This window comes from Oncorhynchus nerka, linkage group LG1, assembly GCF_034236695.1.
Source record: "Oncorhynchus nerka isolate Pitt River linkage group LG1, Oner_Uvic_2.0, whole genome shotgun sequence".
NCBI classification, from domain to species: domain Eukaryota; kingdom Metazoa; phylum Chordata; class Actinopteri; order Salmoniformes; family Salmonidae; genus Oncorhynchus; species Oncorhynchus nerka.
Window position 1 is genome coordinate 50522295 of NC_088396.1, and position 21185 is coordinate 50543479.

General features: G+C 43.1%; 1 protein-coding gene across 2 annotated transcripts; it reads left to right on the top strand.

Annotated features, from left to right (window-relative positions):
• Positions 1-9283: 9283 nt before the first annotated feature.
• On the top strand, positions 9284-20555 carry LOC135572188 (guanylate-binding protein 1-like). Of its 2 annotated transcripts, none has more exons than XM_065019575.1 (10): positions 9284-9447; positions 10147-10341; positions 12323-12450; positions 12614-12723; positions 13312-13508; positions 17098-17340; positions 17459-17739; positions 18522-18734; positions 18867-18969; positions 19241-19862. In XM_065019575.1, the coding sequence occupies exons 2-10, from the start codon at positions 10170-10172 to the stop codon at positions 19669-19671; spliced, it is 1878 nt and encodes a 625-aa protein (XP_064875647.1). In that variant the 5' UTR covers positions 9284-9447; positions 10147-10169; the 3' UTR covers positions 19672-19862. The 2 variants fall into 2 exon arrangements, with proteins under 2 accessions (XP_064875647.1, XP_064875646.1); XM_065019574.1 differs by having other exon boundaries at positions 9287-9447; positions 19832-20555.
• The last annotated feature ends 630 nt before the right edge of the window (positions 20556-21185 follow it).

Consider the following 21185-nt stretch of genomic DNA (forward strand, 5'->3'; position numbering starts at 1 on the left):
CATGTGCGAGGGGGTGTTAGAGTGGTGGGATTTAGTTAAGGTGAGGATTAGGGCTTTTATAATAGGATATTGTAGAAGGAAAAAAAGGGAGGAAAGGAGGGAGGTGGATCGTATCCAAAGGTTAATTGAACTCGAGTACGAGGCAGGCAACCTCGGCGGGTCGATTGACTGGGAGAGATTCGCAGCTCTAAAGGCGCAGCTCAGGGAGCTGCAGGAGCAGAAGGCTCGAGCTTTCCTGGAGCGTGCGCATAGTGGCTTTCTAGAACATAATGAGACTTGTTCCGCTATGTTCTTTAAGTCGGTTAGGGCCAGGCAGAGTAGGAAGGTAATGCATGGCGTTAGGGAAGAAAATGGTAGTATAGTAAGTAAACCAGAGGAAATGGTCAGGGTGACAACTGATCATTTCCAAGGTTTATTTAAGGAAAGGGAAATAGATGTAGAGCGGGGAAACGTGTTTTTGGAACACTTGTCCCGGCAGTTGCCAGAGGACATTAGAGACGTGATGGAGGCCCAGATCTCACTAGAAGAGGTTGAGAGCGCTCTTAGGAGGATGGGAAAAGGGAAGGTGCCTGGGATGGATGGGCTGCCGGCTGAGTTTTACCTCAAGTTTTGGGGTATACTTGGACCAGTGGTTCTCGAAGTCTTGAAGGCCATCCTTGATACGGGGGTCCCGGGGGGATCAATGGCTGTTGGTGTGCTGTCACTTCTTTATAAGAAGGGGGAAGCAACTGACCTTGGCAACTGGCGGCCATTGACCATGCTGTGCGTAGATTACAAGATTCTTGCAAAGGTTTTAGCAGACCGATTGCGCACAGCCCTTCCCTACGTCGTCCACGAGGATCAGACGTGCGGGGTAGAGGGCCGCTCTATAAGATGGAACCTACAGTTGATCAGGGATTCCATCGCTTGGGTTGAAGATAGAGGGTTGCCTTTAATGGTAGCAGCGCTAGATCAGGCGAAAGCTTTTGATCGCATGAATAGATCTTTTCTATTCAGGGTGTTAGGTAGATTAGGATTTGGGGAGAAGTTTATAGGATGGATCCGTACATTATATGTCGGAGCGGGGTGTCAAGTTAATGTACATAGTCACTTAGGTGACGTTTTTGACCTCTCGTCTGTGGTCAGGCAGGGATGCCCACTCTCGGCTCTCCTCTTCGTTCTGTACATGGAGCCTCTGGGGGCTGCCATTAGGGCAGACACAGGGGTGGAGGGCTTGTTGATCCCTGGGAGCGGTGGGCTGCGTGTTAAGATGACGCAGTACGCCGACGACACTTCCTTGCTGTTGTGCAAGGACTCGTGCCTGACAAGGTCTCTTGCCATCATTGGGGATTTCACCCAAGCGTCGGGGGCGGTTCTGAATCATGCAAAGTCTTCCGTTAAGTATTTCGGAAGATGGCGCGGTAGGACGGATGTGCCCGGGGGGTTATCTCTCTGTGAGGGGGCCCTGAGGATGCTCGGGGTCCATTTTGAGATCTCCGGCTCAGCGACGCTGAACTGGAACATGCGTATCGCAGTGGTACAGAAGAACCTGGCAATGTGGAAGGCTAGGTATTTGTCTTTTATAGGTAAGGTCCTGGTCCTAAAGGTGGATGTATTGCCATCTCTTTTGTATTTGGCATACATCTACCCATTGCCGGTTTGTCTGAGAAGGTCTCTAGTGAGGCTTGTGTTTCAGTTCATGTGGGGTGGCAGGTACGAGTGGGTCACCAGGGAGCGCATGCTCTGTCCCATCGGGGAGGGAGGTAGGGGGGTACCACATCTCCCCCTCAAGCTGGACACGATTTTTGTTTCTTTCTTGTTGACGGAGCTTGCTCATCCGGTTATACACCCGTCCGGTTACCTCCTGCGGGTGTTCTTCTCGTATCAGGCGAGAAGCGTAATGGTGTGGTCTAACACGGGTCCTCGGGCGGAACAGCTGCCGTGGCACTTTGGCCATGCAGTAGGTTTAGACCACAGGCACATGTACGAGGAGGTCAGGCAGGCAGGGAGTCCTGCGCCTGTAGCGGGCATCTCGTCAGTGGTCTGGGAGGGAGTGCAGGCGCGGGGCCTGGACAACAGGCTCAAGGACCTGAATTGGTTGAGCCTCCACAAGTGCTTGCCGGTACGTTCCATCATGTACCGGCATAGTTTGTCGCGATCCCACCTGTCCAAGATCTGCTTGTGGCAGGGAGGAGACTGTGCGCCATGCCTTCTGGGACTGTGCCTTTGCCGGACTAGTATGGGCTAGGGCACGGGTGTTGCTAGGTGTGGTTAGGAGTGACTTTGTGTTGACATGGGCTAGGCTAGAGAGAGGCGTAGGGAGAGTGAGGGGAACGGATAGGGACAGGTTTCTGCTCTGGCTTCTCATGAGTCTCTTTAAAAGGGGACGGTGGGAAGCCAGGCAGAATTTAATCAAGACAGGGAGAGATTGGGGGGTGGAAGGGATAGTGAGGAGGGTGGAAGGTGATTTGAGGGGGAGGATGAAGAGGGAGGAGAGGAAGTGGGGGCAGCATGCAGCACGGGAGAGGTGGAAGTGGGGATTAGGGCTGGGAGTGTTAGAGTGAGATTTGTAAGGGGATAGATTAGGGAAAGGGTTAGGTATTGGTTAGGTATGACGGGGAGGGACGATGCTCCCCTGAGGTTTGTTTTTGTTTGGTGTTTTAGTAAATATAATTAATTAAGAATGAATGAGAATTATGATTTTGTAAAGTATGAATGGTATAGATGGTAATAAATTATTTTTTCAAAAAAAAAAAAAAGTATATTATAGCCTCACGTTCGTTTTGTTATTTTGTATAGTTTGTTTAGTATCTGTCTTTATTAAAAGTATAATGTATTCACATCACCCTACGCCTTGTTCTCCATCATAAGAACGTGACAGAATAACCCACCATAAAAGGACCAAGCAGCGTGATAAGGAGGAACAGCGCTTTGTGGAAACGTGGACTCGGGACGAAATACTGGACAGTAAAACATCCTGGACCTGGGAGGAGGTAATGGCAGGGGACAAGACCCTGCCATGGTAGCAGGTGGAGAGAGCACAGGAGGAACGGCAACGATATATGGGTACACAGCTAGCACAGAAGCATGAGAGGCAGTCCCAAGAAATATTTTGGGAGGGGCACACGAGGAGATTGGCTAAGTCAGGTAGGAGACCTGAACCAACTCCTCGTGCTTACCGTGGGGAGCGTGTAACTGGTCAGGCGTGTAACTGGTCAGGCACCGTGTTATGCAGAGATGCGCATGGTGTCTCCAGTGCGCATTTCTAGCCCGGTGCTCTATATTCCAGCTCCTCGCATTGGCCGGGCTAGAATGAGCATCCAGCCAGGAAGGAGGGTGCCGGTTCAGCGCTCCTGGTCTCCAGTATACCTCCATGGACCAGGATATCACTATTCTGTCTTTCCTTTATATTGATCCCCTTTCATCATAATCCCTCACAAAGCATTGTCATTATTATATTATTACATTACTTCCCGTTATAACCAGCAGAGCATGGTACCTATATCATCCACTCAGACACAAATCAATAATCCTAAAGTGCTGTAAGGACCACCAATGCATTTCATAGATTTTCCTTGAAGTGGACCTACTGACTGTACAAAACAATAGGAACACCTTCCTAATATTGAGTTGCACCCTCTTTTAACCTCAAAACAACCTCAATTCGTCAGGGTGTGGACTCCAGAAGGTGAGGAAAGTGTTACACGGGGATGCTGGCCCATGATGAGTCCAATGCCTCCAACAGTTGAGTCAAGATGGCTGGATGTCCTTTGGGTGGTATACCATTCTTGATACACACAGGAAACTGTTGTGTGTGAAAAACACAGCAGTGTTGCAGTTCTTGAAACACTTAAACCCGGTGTTCGCCTGGCATCTACTACCATACCCCGTTCAAATGCCTTTTGAACGATGACACAGATAATATAGAGCTGGCGGGATTTTCCACCGGCAGAACAGAGAAGGTTCCTCTGGTAAGACGAGGGGTGGGGGTGTGCGTCTATTTGTCAATAACAGCTGGTGCGCTATTTCTAATATTAAAGAAACCTCAAGGTATTGCTCACCTGAGGTAGAGTACCTTATGATAAGCTGTAGACCACACTATCTACCAATTGAGTTCTCATCTAAATGATTTGTAGCCGTCTATTTACAACCACAGACCAATGCTGGCACTAAGACCGCACTCAACCAACTCTATAAGGCCATAAGCAAACAAGAACATGCACATCCAGAAGCGGTTCTCCTAGTGGCCGGGGACTTTAATGCAGGCAACCTTAACCTCTTACTTCTACCTGGGACGCTTGCGTCCCAACTAGAGCTCTGGAAATGCAAATGTGCTACGCTAAATGCTAATAGTATTAGTTAAAACTCAAAAGTTCATTAAAATACACATGCAGGGTATCAAATTAAAGCTACACTCATTGTGAATCCAGGCAACAAGTCAGATTTTTAAAATGCTTTTCGGCGACAGCATGAGAAGCTATTATCTGATAGCATGCACCAATACACTACAACAGAAAAGCACAGCAGGGGACGTAAACAAAATAATTAGCATTTCGGCGTTACACAAACCGCACAATAAAATAGAAAACAGTCATTACCTTTCACCATCTTCTTTGTTGGCACTCCTAGATGTCCCATAAACACTATTGGGTCTTTATTTCGATTAAATCGGGCCATATAAAGCCAAGATATCGTTATATGTAGACTGTGTGATAAACGAAAAAAACAGCGATTTCACAACGTAACGTCATTTTTAAAATTCAAAAAGTAGACGATAAACTTTCACAAAACACTTCGAAATACGTTTGTAATGCTACTTTAGGTATTAGTAAACGTTAATAAGCGATAAAAATCAAACGTAGGCGATGTACATATCATTAGCTGTCGTCTTGGAAAAAATTTCAGGAGAGAGCTCTTCCGGAATGATCTGGGCGGAGACCGGAGGTACGTCGTGCCCCTCTTTCGGTTCAACCAAGAATCAAAGAGGATTAAATTCTAAGATACTCGACTGCATGGGGATGCTGTGGGGTTGAATGCTCGGTCTTATCTAATTCGGCTCACTGTTAACAATTGCTGGAAGTGGCGCAAGGATATTTATTTCCATTTTCTGTGATCAGGTTTTCCTGCGCTTTCCGATGTAACGCACGTTATGTAATAGCCACAGTCGTGATTTAACCAGTTTTAAAAACGTCCGAGGGTTTCCTATACACACATTCTAACCATATGAACGTACTATATTCCTGGCATGAGTAGCAGGGCGCTGAAATGTTGCGCGATTTTTAACAAAATGTTCAAAAAAGTAGAGGGTAGGAGCAACTAGTTAAATACGTTTTACCTCATTTCTACCAGCATGTCACATGTGCAATCAGAGGGGAAAACCTCTAGACCACCTTGACTCCACACACAGAGAGGCATACAAAGTCTTCCCTCGCCCTCCATTTGGCAAATCTGACCATAATTATATCCTCCCGATTCCTGCTTACAGCAAAAACTAAAGCAGGAAGTACCAGCTCAATACGTACGTTTTCAGATGACGCGGATGCTACGCTTCAGGGCTGTTTTGCCAGCACTGACTGGAATATGTTCCAGGATTCATCCAATGGCATTGAGGAGTACACCACCTCAGTCATCGGCTTCATCAATAAGTGCATCGACGACGTTGTCCCCACAGTACATATCCCAACCAGAAGCCATGGATTACAGACAACATCCGCTTCGCACTAAAGGCTAGAGATGCCGCTTTCAAGGAGAGTGACACTAATCCAGACGCTTATAAGAAATCCCGCTATGCCCTCAGACAAACCATCAAACAAGCAAAGCGTCAATACAAGATTAAGATTGAATCCTACTACACCGGCTCTGACGCTCGTCGGATGTGGCAGGGCTTGAAAACTATTACGGACTACAAAGGGAAACCCTACTCTTTCAAAATACAGATGGTGATTTAGTTATGGATCCATAACGAAATACTATGGGAATAAATATCACTGATTTACAGAAATATTTTAACAAAGTTGTCTAATGAAGGGAAACAATTCAGAATCCTATAATCCTCTTATGCTGTAGCCTACTCCTGAACATCACGTTGTACAGCGCCAGTGCCAATATGGAAGACTATCAAATGCTTCTCAAAGATTCCCTCTGTTAGTCAAACTAACTTGCATTAACATAAAAAATGGCTGACAATTAAATAATGTGCCACAGAATGCTGCAGCAGCCCGCAAGGTGTGCTGCAGTATGATGCAACTTTTAAAGGAGCAACCACTGTATCTATATAGGGCGGTGCAGGGTTGAGGAACCGGGTGGTAGCCGGCTAGTGATGGCTATTTAACGGTCTTATGGCCTTGAGATAGAAACTGTTTTTCAGTGTCTCGGTCGCAGCGTTGATGCACCTGTACTGACCTTGCCTTCTGGATGATAGCGGGGTGAACAGGCAGTGGCTCTCTTGGTTGATGTCCTTGATGATCTTTTTGGCCTTCCTATGACATTGGGTGCTGTAGGTGTCCTGGAGGGCAGGCAGTGTGTCCCCGGTCGGTGATGCATTGGGCAGACCGCACCACCCTCTGGAGAGCCCTGCGGTTGCGGGCGGTGCAGTTGCAGTACCAGGCGGTGATACAGCTGGTCCAATGGATGGCATCCCGAATGTGCCTCTTTAAAAACAACGACGGAGACATGTTATTTTTCTCATAAAGCATTCCTGAGCGCGTGGCCAAATTTTTTTATATCGTGGTAATGCTGGGTTGGAATAAAATATACATTAATGTAGTCTCTTGGCACAAGAAAGAGTGTTATGGTTTATTTGTGGCATTTAATAAGTAATACTCAAATATGAAATATTATTTCATTAATTAATGAGGATTAACTCCTATCAACCATTCACAAAAGCATTTGGGGATTGGTTTGTAGGCTATTTGGTGTGGGTAAAATTAGGCCCTAAAATCTAGGCTTAAACACTCATGCCAGATAGATAAAAATAATGAAAGAGAAAGCTGATATAAATTACACAAGAAATATGATTTGTTTATGGATTTTTAATGGATTCTTTTCTCTTTATTCAACCAGACCGCCCCCCATCCGTCCTACAGCTGGACAATATTTAATGAACTTTTGCGCCCCGTGGACATAACCGCAGAAGGTCCTTTTCCCCTACTGTTGATCTATACTCTAGTACCTTAGGAATATTGCAACAAGGAATTAAGGTTGCTGAGGGTGTTGCAGTACCCCTGAAAAATCAGAATTGGTGAAAAAAAAATAAAAAAATTCATCTGAAAAATAGTGCACTGTGCCTTTCACTAGCTCTGAATTAGTGGACCGATATAGCTGTCTGTTGCAGGGGCAAAAGCAAACGTCTGCATCCCCCTTCCTCGAAACATTATCACCACAAAATCCCCCCTTACAATCTGGGGTAGTTTCCCACGGCCGTTCCTGTATTGATTTGTTCTTGTAGTACTTAGGTCATGAAAGAGTTCATCAGACAGAAGGTCACTTTCACTTTCAGTATCTGCAGCAACTAAATAGCTGTAATGGATATAACCACTGAAGGTATTTTTTCCTACTTCCTATACTCTAGTCTTACTAGCACTACAGACTATTCACCTCCTCTCTTGAAACTAACAATGGGTTAAAACTGAGCAAATAAGAAATTAATCTCTGTATTTTTTTTTGTTTAGTGCTCCATCTCCTTTCTGCTTTAAATTAGTATTTTAGGACTTTTTTCTTGATAAACCCTTTTGTCAAAACGCATAGTACCTTAGGACCATTGCAACAAGGAAGTAAGGTTGCAGAGCGTGCTGCAGCATCCCTGAGAAATCAGGATAAAAAAACATATATTCATAATTAACTCATATATTTTGAGAAATTAACTTTTTTTTTTCTCTCAAAAATAGTGCACTGTGTCTGAAAGATTAGTGGAATCTGTGTGGGTAGCTGGACAGGTAGGATGACTGACAGTGAAGGTGAACAGGTGGTCACGTGTCAGGTGACAGAGGAATGGATGAGACTGAGGCAGGAATTCCTTTAACCATAAAGTGGTATATTTACTGAGTAGTCTGTGCTGCATCACAAAGGAAACAAATAACATGTATACAATCAAATTCATAATCAAAGATCAAATCATATCAGTCATTATTAACACAAGTTAAGGAATTCAACAGTCCAGTTCATTAAGAAGTCAATAGTAATCATCCGCGAGTCATTTAGGCTCATAACTAATTATCATAAATCATGAAAGAATACAAACAGTGAATGGTTATACAATCTATAATCCCCATGATCAAAGTCAATCAGTTAGCAAACAATGACAGGCTCTGATCAGGCCCTACACCCAAACAAGGGCACTGCGTTCATCCACCTCTGGCCTGCTCGCCTCCCTACCACTGAGGAAGTACAGTTCCCGCTCAGCCCAGTCAAAACTGTTCGCTGCTCTGGCCCCCCAATGGTGGAACAAACTCCCTCACGACGCCAGGACAGCGGAGTCAATCACCACCTTCCGGAGACACCTGAAACCCCACCTCTTTAAGGAATACCTAGGATAGGATAAAGTAATCCTTCTCCCCCTCCCCCCAACCCCCTTAAAAGACCTAGATGCACTATTGTAAAGTGGCTGTTCCACTGGATGTCATAAGGTGAAAGCACCAATTTGTAAGTCGCTCTGGATAAGAGCGTCTGCTAAATGACTTAAATGTAAATGTAAATGACGTTTCTCATTTCACGCTTTCAATAGTCTTCATGTGTACATATAATTAATTTCAATACACATGAACCATATCGATTGTGTAATTGGCCTATGAGGATCTGTAGGGCCGTGATCATTGACAATTCACATTACACAATATGTTTGAAGCTGCGCTCCAAGCCGCGCTCCGTGGTAATAACTATTAACAGTAACTGAATGGCCCACTCTCCCGATCACCACAGATCATTCAGATGAAAGGTAAGAGTCGGTGGATTTACGTGGATTCATGGACGCACAGAACTTCTGGATCAGATGGAGTTAAGGAAGAGAAAGCAGCGAGATCAGGCGATGGCAATTTCCTCCTTTTATGGAGTTGAGATTTGTCGGACATTTCCACCTGACCTAATTAAAGCGCCCCTGGCCCAGCTGAGTAAATGGCAATGAATTAAAGGAGTATTCCACCAACTCCATGGGCCTTTTCTACAGTGTCTTTAATAGTTCTGTATTAGTGACCCGATAAAGCCGTCTGTAGCACGGGCAACAAAAAAAAGTGTCTGCATCCCCCTTCCACGAAACATTATCACCACAAATTTCCCCCTTACAATCTGGGGTAGTTTCCACAGCAGTTCCTCTTGTGATGAATTATTGTAGAACTTAGGTAATGAATGAGTTTCACCAGACAGGAGGTCACTTTCACTTTCAGTGTCTGCAGCCTTTAAACAGCCTGCTGCTTAGGCCATCATTGCCAAATTGGTTTGCAGAGGATCCTTGACTCTCAGCGAAAACTACGATATGTGAGTATCAAGCCTGACTTTAACCTGACTCTTCTGATTTCCAAACCCACAGGTATTCATGGTAATTATTTTCAAACTCTTCGCTGGTTGACGTAATCCTGACAAATTGACTCCATAAGAGCTTGGACAGTGGCGTTTTTAAAAATTATTAAAGTGATCACTTTCCTATTGCTTGTACTAAAGATACCAAACTGAAAAACTCTGATCGTTGAATAATTATGAAGAGACATTTATAACATTTCCCACCGCAGGTGTTCCGTCATGATCAATATGTTTTAGAGGTTATCTATATCAGCTGCCCCACCCTGATTTGGCTGTAGAATTGTTCTCATGTCGTATTATCACTCTGGCAGACAAACACCAATAGCAATAACAAACCTGTGTCAAATTATCTACTAATGATGATCTTCAGTCTGGACCTTGATATTTTGAATCAGGCATGTTAGTGCTGGACTACAATTCAAGCTTGTAGAACCAGTCACTACTGGACTGGAGCAGGAGATTCCTGCATTAGAATTGTGTCTTAAGATGCTGTCAAACTATTTACTATTTATTATTGTTACAGATCATTATTGGAATTTAAATGGTATATGATGGCAAAATGTGTTGTATTTTGCTATTGACATGATAAGGAATAACATCATAGAGGTTAAATAAGTATTAATGATGATTAACTTGTATCAACCATTTGCTTTTAAGCGATCTTGTGAAGCCACTTGACCATGGAATCCCCAATGTGCCTCGTTAAAAACGCTGACGGAGAGCTTTGCGTAGAACCAGAGGCCATCGACTACCTGATGGGACTGAAACAGAAAGTTGTAGTTGTGTCTGTGGTCGGGCTGTATCGCACCGGAAAGTCCTACCTCATGAACAAGCTGGCTCAGAAGAGAAGTGGTGAGAGACAAATATATATTTCTTTACAAACAGGTTTTGACATCATACATTAAGTTTCCCCTACTACTTTGTCATACTGCTTGACTAGTTGGGCCCAAGCTTGCTGTACAACATTAAGACCTATTCAGTCTGTCTACAAACAGGCTCTCAAAGTGCTTGATAGGAAGCCCAATAGCCATCATCACTGTTACATCCTCAGAAAGCATGAGCTCTTGAGTTGGGAAAATCTTGTGCAATACACCGATGCATGTCTTGTATTCAAGATCCTAAATGGCCTGGCTCCCCCTCCACTCAGTATTTTTTGTTAAACAGAAAACCCAAACATATGGCAGCCGATCCACAAGGTCTGCCATGAGAGGTGACTGTATAGTTCCCTTAAGGAAAAGCACCTTTAGTAAATCTGTTTTCTCTGTGAGAGCTTCCCATGTCTGGAATACACTGCAATCAGACACACATAACTGCACCACATATCACACTTTCACAAAATGCTTGAAGACCTGGCTAAAGGTCAATCAGATTTGTGAACATGGTCCCTAGCTGTGTGTTGCCGCTTTCCATGTCTGTTGTCTGTAACTTGTGAGGTGTGGAAACACTTTGTTGCTTTTATGAACTTTGTCTTGCTGCTTTTTGTTCTATGTTGCTCTGTCTGTATGCTACGTCTTGCTTGTCCTATGTTGCTCTGTCTGTATGCTACGTCTTGCTTGTCCTATGTTGCTCTGTCTGTATGCTACGTCTTGCTTGTCCTATGTTGCTCTGTCTGTATGCTACGTCTTGCTTGTCCTATGTTGCTCTGTCTGTATGCCATGTCTTGCTTGTCCTATGTTGCTCTGTCTGTATGCTACGTCTTGCTTGTCCTATGTTGCTCTGTCTGTATGCTATGTCTTGCTTGTCCTATGTTGCTATTGTCTACATTGTAATTGTTTTTAATAACCTGCCCAGGTACTGCGGTTGAAAATTAGCCGGCTGGCTAAAACCGGCACTTTTACTGAAATGTTGATTAATGTGCACTGTCCCTGTAAAAATAAAATCAACTCAACTCAAACTCAACTCAATACAGTAATAACTGTAGAAAGATAGTAGGACAGGGATTCTTGAAACTGGTACAGTCTTTTTATGGCAGAAAAAAATATATATATTTAACAAAAAAAAGAAAGGATTTTGTTGCAATAAAATAGATTGCGATATATAGAGATGAAGTCTGAAGTTTGCATATACCATAGCCAAGTACATTTAAACTCAGTTTTTCACAATTCCTGACATTTAATCTGTAAAAATGTAATCCAGTTAGGATCACCACTTTATTTTAAGAAAGAATGACATAATTTTCTGGAATTTCCCAAGCTGTTTAAAGGCACAGTCAACTTGGTGTATATAAACTTCTGAACCACTGGAATTGTGATGCAGTGAATTATAAGTGAAATAATCTGTCTGTAAACAGTTGTTGGAAAAATTACTTGTGTCATGCACAAAGTAGATATCCTAACCGGATTTCCAAAACTATAGTTTGTTAATTAACAAGACATTTGTGGAGTGGTTGAAAAGGGAGTTTAAATGACTCCAACATAAGTGTATGTTAACTTCTGACTTTGACAGTATATATTCATTTTTTATTTTATTTATTAATTTCTGTGTTTTTTCTATGAACAAAAATGCCCGTGTCCTGAGGAAAAGATAACAATTTCAAACTCTCCCAAAATAGCTCTGGTCTGCAGTAGTTCTGGTCCACACTAACTAACTCTGGTCTTGGGCTTTGCTAGTAGCTAGCTAGTTCTGGTCTGCAGTAGTTCTGGTCCATACTAACTAACTCTGGTCTTGGGCTTTGCTAGTAGCTAGCTAGTTCTGGTCCGTACTAACTAACTCTGCTCTAAGGTGTAGCTAGCTAGTTCTGGTCTGCAGTAATTCTGGTCCAGCTCTGTAACAGTGTTATAGGCTGGTTTAATATTTATACTGTAAATGTCCTCATCAATCTCTGTTGATTTAGGTTTTGCCCTTGGAGCCACCATCCAGTCTAAGACTAAGGGCATCTGGATGTGGTGTCCCCCTCATCCTGAAAAAACAGACCACACCCTTGTGCTGCTGGATACGGAGGGACTGGGGGACGTGGAGAAGGTAGGAGGTCAAAGTTCAATCTCTTTACAATCCACATGACATATTCACATTCCTTCATTTACCAACAAAGCACAGTGAACACATACTGTATCTGCACCCTCATCATTTAAACAAGATGATTATGTCGTCAGAGATCCGATACATGTTGTGATACTTGTTTCAGGGAGATTCTAAGAATGATGCCTGGATCTTCTCGCTGGCCATTCTGTTAAGCAGTACTCTGGTCTACAACAGTCGAGGGACCATCGACAATGATGCTGTGGAGAAGCTTCAGTATCCTTTTGGTTGATCATTTGGCTCCATTCTGTGGCATCTTGCGGACATAATCTGTTGTGTTATTTGATATGATAGTTTGCTTGTTAGGCTTTTGACAGTAATCTCAGCCATATTAGTGGTAGCCTAGCTAATTGTGATGAACATTTTCATGAATTTGTATGTATATTTTTAACATTATTTAATTGTAGGCTAGACCTAATCATTGATATGGTAGAGAATTTAAATGTAATAATGCTCCACTTAAATATGTTCTAATTAATTAAATATACTATATGCATGTTGCATCAGTGCTACGTAGTCACTTTGTTTCTCTGGAAACTGTGAAGGGTTTGAGAAATCACAGAATGCCGATTCGCCGGATTGACTCTTAGCTTTTGTGAACTTTAAGAGCTGATGTTGACTTAAAGCAATGTCTGTGACTTTCAAACAAATTATGTTACTGTGTCAGTTGAACTCTAAACTTACTTGGTTTGTTTGTTTGTTTGTTTGTAACTTCCCTGAAATTCAAGTCCCTGTACAGAAACTGCGCATGACATTGACATGAGCTTTGGGATCTTCAATATCAATCCTCAACCGGTCCTAAAGATATGTGAAGGAGCTGACAGAGAGGATCAAGGTGAAGTCTTCCACTGGCGATGAGGAGGAAGGAGAGGGCACACAGTTTATGCAGTTCTTTCCTAATTTTGTGTGGACCGTCAGAGATTTCACTCTACAGCTCGAGATCGACAGCAGAGAAATCACTCCAGACCAGTATCTGGAGAATTCCCTGCAGCTCAAGAAAGGTGATTTTCATTCATATAAACCAGGTAGTTTGAGACCTAGATGCTGATTGGTTTAAACAGCATTCCAGCTGTGTGTATATCAGACAATATACCACGGTATGATGCAAAGTGTAATGTTATGACTATAACTACTGTTCCCTGAAGGAGAACAACATACTATGGAGATTCACACTCTCGTGACTTCGGTTGAAGGATTTACAATCACGCCAGACAAGGCCAATGAAATTCTGGGACTGGGAGAGATTCTTCCACCACTCTTGACAACTGTTTGTCTGAACGTGGAGATGGATACTTTTCATCTAACTCATATGTGGGAGACACACCAGTTTTTAGACCCGTGAACACTCTGGAACTCAGTTGAAAAACCTGTGTTCATGTGCCAAGGTTTGCCTAAAGCCTAGCCCACTCTGGGTTCACAGGCTCCTGCGATCAGTGATGAGCCTCACTCGGTTTAGGCGGTAAGATGCGTTCCGGCAACCGGCTGGCACCCAGTGCTGGAAGGCATGCATTAAAAAATAGACCAAGGGGAAAAGCCTTATCGTGGAGGTTACCCTACAGACCAGTCATAGCTACTGGCGACAAAATACATTGTAACATACCTGGGAATGGGACAGACAGCTGTTGTAACAGACTGGAGCAAATAGTAATTGAATATAATTCCCAGGAATGAAAAGAGTAGAGCTGGAGACAGACCGCTCATTTGGGGGCTCATATGAACCACAGAGACTTTGTGTGGGATAATAGGGTGGTCGTGTCCAACCCTACTCATTCCCTAAACTCCGCTACCAGCAACTAATCACCTATAGAGACCATAACCTGTATCACCAGACACCAGTGAGCTACAGGCAGGGATCAGCAATGAATCTCAGTAATGAGCCACCTATGGGGGAGGGGCGCTCCCTTGTGGACAAATACCCAACTTCTCACTCTCACCCTGGAGAGATTGATTTAGCCCCTGAACCCCGTTGACAGTGTGGAACGTGGGGTAACAAAGCGGGGAATATTAAACATAGACAACCTTCCAACATACGTAGTGCTTCCATGAGACTTTATAACCTGCGGGAAGCAAATAGGGCTCTGGCAAGGTAGGCTAGCTAGCATCTTTGACCGATGCAGTCTATTTAGAATAACCAAGCGACTTTAAGCTACATATTCTGAACAAGAGAGCTACCCCAGCAACTCAACCGTGGGCAGGTAGGAATAGCTAGTTATATGCTGTGCTTGTTTAGCTAGGCCAGTCTCGAAAGTCCAGGAAGGAAACGGTTTACTGGGGTGGGACCGGACCGTTCATCAACATGTCTGGGAAGAGAGGTGCTTGACCGAGGCAGACACAGGCAGCAGGGGGTACCCACCGAATCTGGCCGCCATCTCTCTTCAAGCAGCCTCACCCTAACTGGCGACAGAGCACACAGGAGCCGGATGGGGGCGTGTGTAGGGTCTCACTTTGAGTCCCACATTCACAACCCTTTTTAAACATTGTGTGTTTATTATTATGACCATTATGACCCCAATGTGAGAAGCTTAGACGCGCAAAATTCTACATCTTCTACATAGAAGTTCATAGGAAATCCCAGGACATAGTGTCTATAATACTGTAAGGGGTTCTTCTACATAGAAGTTCATAGGAAATCCCAGGACATAGTGTCTATAATACTGTAAGGGGTTCTTCTACATAGAAGTTCATAGGAAATCCCAGGACATAGTGTCTATAATACTGTAAGGGGTTCTTCTACATAGAAGTTCATAGGAAATCCCAGGACATAGTGTCTATGATACTGTAAGGGGTTCTTCTACATAGAAGTTCATAGGAAATCCCAGGACATAGTGTCTATGATACTGTAAGGGGTTCTTCTACATAGAAGTTCATAGGAAATCCCAGGACATAGTGTCTATGATACTGTAAGGGGTTCTTCTACATAGAAGTTCATAGGAAATCCCAGGACATAGTGTCTATGATACTGTAAGGGGTTCTTCTACATAGAAGTTCATAGGAAATCCCAGGACATAGTGTCTATGATACTGTAAGGGGTTCTTCTACATAGAAGTTCATAGGAAATCCCAGTACATAGTGTCTATAATACTGTAAGGGGTTCTTCTACATAGAAGATCATAGGAAATCCCAGGACATCGTGTTTATAATACTGTAGTTTTTTTTTTTTTTTTTCCCACTGAGAAAACAATTTCTGGACTTCTGGACAGCATTTTTATGAATTCATATTTTATCAGGTTTCTGTTAAGGACCGTATTTTATTAATTTTTTAACATTTGAAATTAAACTCACGAATGCAAATATTTATGTCAAATTGTTCTGTTCTCCTTGTAGCCCTGGTTGTCCTGAAAAGAGCATGGGAAAACACTTCAAGTAATAGTAGCCTAGTAATGCTTATGTTATGTGAGGCTAAATATAAGAGCATGCAGATGAATGAAATAGCGTCGGTCGATGACGTTTAAGATGAGGGAGGACGATTCTTTTTTTTCGTGAGCGTGACCTTATTTCTATTACAGCATATTGGATGACTGTCATTCATATTCCATTCACCCAGTTTAATATAACATTGATAAGGTTAGGCTACTACATGATACTCAAATTTTCCCAACACCTAACATGAGGTTGCTACAATCTAGCCTATGAATGAAAGTTTACAACGTAAACTGGTTGAGAGAGAAGTTGGAGTTGAATCAAGGTGAAAGACACATTCAATACCGCCTTGCACACTCTTGCCTTCATCTAGCTAAACTAGGGTGCAATCATTAGTCCAACAGTTGCAAACGAGAGTTTCTATTGGACAAATGCAGGTATGTTAATCCCTGTTTTTTTTGCTTATTATATTTATATATATATATAATTCTTTCTCACCTCTTCACGCTCTCCTCTTCTCACCTTTTCCCTTTGCTTGTAGACTTCAGTGCACAACACATCAGCTGTCTGTGACCAGGCCTAAACAAAAATCAAAGTCAAACCTTCATATCATAACCGCTAACTACTACACACAGTCTACATCATTATCGCCATATTAGCTAACGTCATAGTCAACATAGCTAATAGAAGAAAGGTGTTACTAAACCCGCTACATTCATGCAGTAACGTTACAGTTAACAGTCAGCAAGCAGTTAGCAGTTAAACCGGCGGAACCCAGTGACAATAAATTACTGAAACCAAAAGCTTACCTTGGAAGAGTTGCAGTGTTGGCAATACATATTCAGCTAGGTAACATAGCATCCCTCTCTGTTTTAGCCGGTTGTTTGAGTAAGCTAAACAAGCTAGCTGCATTCACTAGCTAAATGAAAGTGGGAAAAAATGCAACAAAATATACACTCTATCACTTCCCCTTCATTTTTAAAGAAATTAATTTGTTAAAATCTGTTAGACTAGTCAATTAATCACCACACTTTACACACTGTAGTGCTAGCTAGCTGTAACTTATGCTTTCAGTACTAGATGCATTCTCTGATCCTTTGATTGGGTTGACAACATCTCAGTTCATGTTGCAAGAGCTCTGATAGGATGGAGGAGAAAGGAGATATTATTGGGAAACACCCAAGATCTGCATGTACTAAAAAATCTAGTAATGTCAATGTTATCTTTCAGGTACTAGTAAAAAGATCAATGACTACAACTTCCCGCGAGACTGCATCCGGACCTTCTTCCCCTCACGCAAGTGTTTTGTGTTCCCCTCCCCTACAACTCCTGACAACATGCAACGACTGGACTCCATGGACGAGGCTGAGCTTTCTGAAAGCTTCAGAGCGGTCTCAGATACTTTCTGCCGCTTTATTTTCCAGGAGAGCCGTGTGAAGACTCTTATAGGGGGACACACATTGACTGGAGAGAGTGAGTCAGACATCCACCTACAGTAGAGTATGTGAAAACGGATACATATTAATTCTACATTTTATTGTAGCACTAAATACATACATTCATATTTTTCCTCCCATCTCTCTGATTGCAGTGTTGGGGCACTTGGTGAACACCTATGTGGAGACCATTGCCAAAGGCAATGTGCCCTGTCTGGAGAATGCTGTGTTGGCCATGGCTAAAATTGAGAACCAGGCTGCTGTGGATGAGGGCCTGGTGGTGTACCAGAAGGGAATGGAGGATGTGAAGGCCTTATTCCCAGTGGACATCAAACAGCTGTCAGAGAACCATCTTCGCTCAGAGACCCAGGCCACAAAGGCGTTCTTGAAGCGATCCTTCAAAGATGAAAATTGGGAATTCTTGAAAGCTCTGGCGGTATGGATCATCATTCTAGATCTGTGCCTGGTTCACACAATGCATTTCTAACATTGTCAAGGGCATTCAATTGAAAAATGATTGATTTGGCTTATGCAACAAAATGATAGTCACCTGTAACAGTAACACCAGTAAGACCCAATGACACCAGGTGTTATATGACCAAGCAGTGCAGTTCCTCAATCAATTAACTTCTAGAGACAAAACAATACTACTGTTAAAATCATTGCTCAGATTAGATTTTTAATCTTGGATTAAAAGAACACAATGTTGAATAAAAGCCTAATATAGATATGGAGCCAATATGTAACTCTTAATCACTATTGGCCGGGGTTCACATGTCTGAAGCTAGTATCAGGTCATACCGGGGTTCACATGTCTGAAGCTAGTATCAGCTCATACCAGGGTTCACATATCTGAAGCTAGAATCAGCTCATACTGGGGTCACATGTCTGAAGCTAGTATCAGCTCATTCCAGGGTTCACATATCTGAAGCTAGAATCAGCTCATACCGGGGTCACATGTCTCAAGCTAGTATCAGCTGAAGGTCAACCTGACCTTGTATACTATAAAATGTTGCTTCTTAGAGATCATTCTGATCTACAACGTGTTATTGTATTGATGTTGACTTACAGCTGCTGTGTTTCTCATGTGGTTTATACTGTCTTCACCAATGTTAGCATGCTGTAATAAACCTTTTCTAGAACTGTCTTTCTATAATTGTCTGATTGTTTATCTTATTTTACACATCTGATTCTGAACATTCCCAATGAATCTTTCAGGAGGCCATTAGCAACCACTCCGCCGACCTTTTCAAACAGAACAAGGATGCCTCAGAGAAGAATTGCAAGGCCCTTCTGGAGAAGCTGTCTGCTCTGATGGATCAGGGGATGAAGGAGGGAACTTACGCCACACCAGGAGGCTATAGGCTTTACTGCAATCACCATGACAACATAGTGGCACAGTACCGTGCCGAACCTAACAAAGGAGTCAGGGTAAGAGCTGGAAACCAAACAGCAACATCATAATTTTAGAGAATCAAAAACATCCATCATTAGTCAGTAATGAACAATTCAACATTCAATCAAAATCAATGCAACAACCTATAAGGCCTGTTTTTTCTGCAGGCTGAGAAGGTTCTGGAGCAGTTCCTGAAGGACAAGAGTACAGAGACCAACTTCATCCTGCAAGCTGACAAACAACTGACTGAAAATGAGAAACAAATCCAAGGTAAGCCACACCTCAATGTTTTTTTTTCAATTAGAAAATAGAAATCAACTGTGTTAGGCTAATGTTTGGAAGATGAAAACAAGACCAGTGGCTCCGCCCTAATGCCAGGCTCCGCCCAAAAATACAACTTTAAGTATTATGGAGTTAAAAGTATTATTGGTGATTGACTAGAACATATAAATTGCGACATATTTTACAAATAAACATTTTGCTATTATCTGCTATTTATTTTATTTTACCCCTTTCTCTCCCCAATTTCATGGTGTTTTAGTAGCTACTATCTTGTCTCATCGCTACAACTCCCGTACGGGCTCGGGAGAGACGAAGGTTGAAAGTCATGCGTCCTCCGATACACAACCCAACCAAACCTCACTGCTTCTTAACACAGCGCCATCCAACCCGGAAGCCAGCCGCACCAATGTGTCGGAGGAAACACTGTGCACCTGGCTACCTTGGTTAGCGTGTACTGCACCCGGCCCGCCACAGGAATCGCTGGTGTGCGATGAGACAAGGATATCCCTTCCTGTTAAACCCTCCCTAACCCGGACGACGCTAGGCCAATTGTGCGTCGCCCCACAGACCTCCCGGTCTCGGCCGGTTACGACAGAGCCTGGGTGCGAACCTCTGATGGTACAGCTGGCGCTGCAGTACAGCGCCCTTAACCATTGCGCCACCCGGGAGGCCCAGTATCTGCTATTTTGAATGATATGATTTTATTTCCAGTCCAACCACAAAGACCAGGGAGGTTTTCCAATGCCTCGCGAAGAAGGTCACCGTTGTGCTAATAGACTCTAGGGGGTTTTAATGTGTATGAAACTGTCCAGTTTTCCTACTTATTTATCTCTCTCCTTGGCTCTTCCAGCTGAGAAGAAGAAAACAGCTGAGTTGGAGCAGGAGAAGGCAGCATTCAGGAAGCAACAGGCAGAGATGGAGCGCAGAATTGAGAAAAATCGCACTAGCCAGGAGAAGTACTTGAAGGAGATGAAAGAGAAGATGGAGGAGGAGAGGAAGCAACAGAAGCAGGAGTTCAACAGGACCCTGGAACGCAGAATGCAGGAGCAGAAAGATCTCCTGGAGAAGGGTCATAATGTGCATGCTTATCTATTGAGCCAAGAGATCGAGGAGATAAAGAAGAAGAATCAATTGGAAAGGGACGCCTATATCAAGAATACCCAGAATCAGAAGGCTCTGCTGGATGACTACAAGAAGCAGGCTGTGGGACAGAATAAACAGATGGAAATGTTAATGAGGGAGCTCAACAATAGATCACAGGCCCCTGTACTAGTTGTTGAACGAGTTGTTCCTCAAGAAGCCTGTATCGTAATGTGACAGGTCCCACCCTGTAACCTCATGTGATCCACTCCACCTTGAATTCCTGACTATGAAATGTAAATTGATATTGAGTCTTGAAGCGTTGAAGTGTTTGTCTTCTATAGCCATCACTGTTTTTATCTGATCCTGCTGGTTATCTATGAAAGCTGATGTAAAAAGGGCTTTTTTTAAATACATTTGATTGAGTGACCTCTTGAAGATAAATGCTATAAGCACATGACTGGGATCATGATCTCGACCCCGAATCCAGCTTAGTCATCATCGTCTTTGTCGTTTTCTTGCACCAGCAAATTGAATAATAACTAATGGTTTGTGATTATAAAATGTGTGAGAACAAGTACAAACTTCAGCACCACAACATCCAGTGGGTAAGCACTCTACCACAAAGGGAAAGGTTAGTTAGAGCAACACAAGTCCGTCTCGTTTTCCAATTGTTTGATTTAGTAGCGTGAATCGTTCCTGTTCACACCAAAGAGAAGAGCGGAATAATTGGACGAATGAATCCGAGTTTATGATATCAATAAGGCACCTCATGGGTTTGTTATATTTGGCCTATATACAACGGCTAAGGGTTGTATCCAGGGACTCTGCGTGGCGTCGTAAATTAGAACAGCCCTTAGCCATGGTATTTGGGCCATGTACCTCACTCTCTCAGGCCTCATTGCTTAAATATACCTCACTCTCTCAGGCCTTATTGCTTAAATATACCTCACTCTCTCAGGCCTTATTGCTTAAATATACCTCTCTCTCATGCCTTATTGCTTAAATATACTTGTGTGTGTGACAAGGGCAGATCCTGTAAACAGTCCTCACAAAAAAGCGTCTGTAATGTCCGAACAGTTTGAGCTACAGACCATTATGACCACAATATGAAAAGCTGAGAC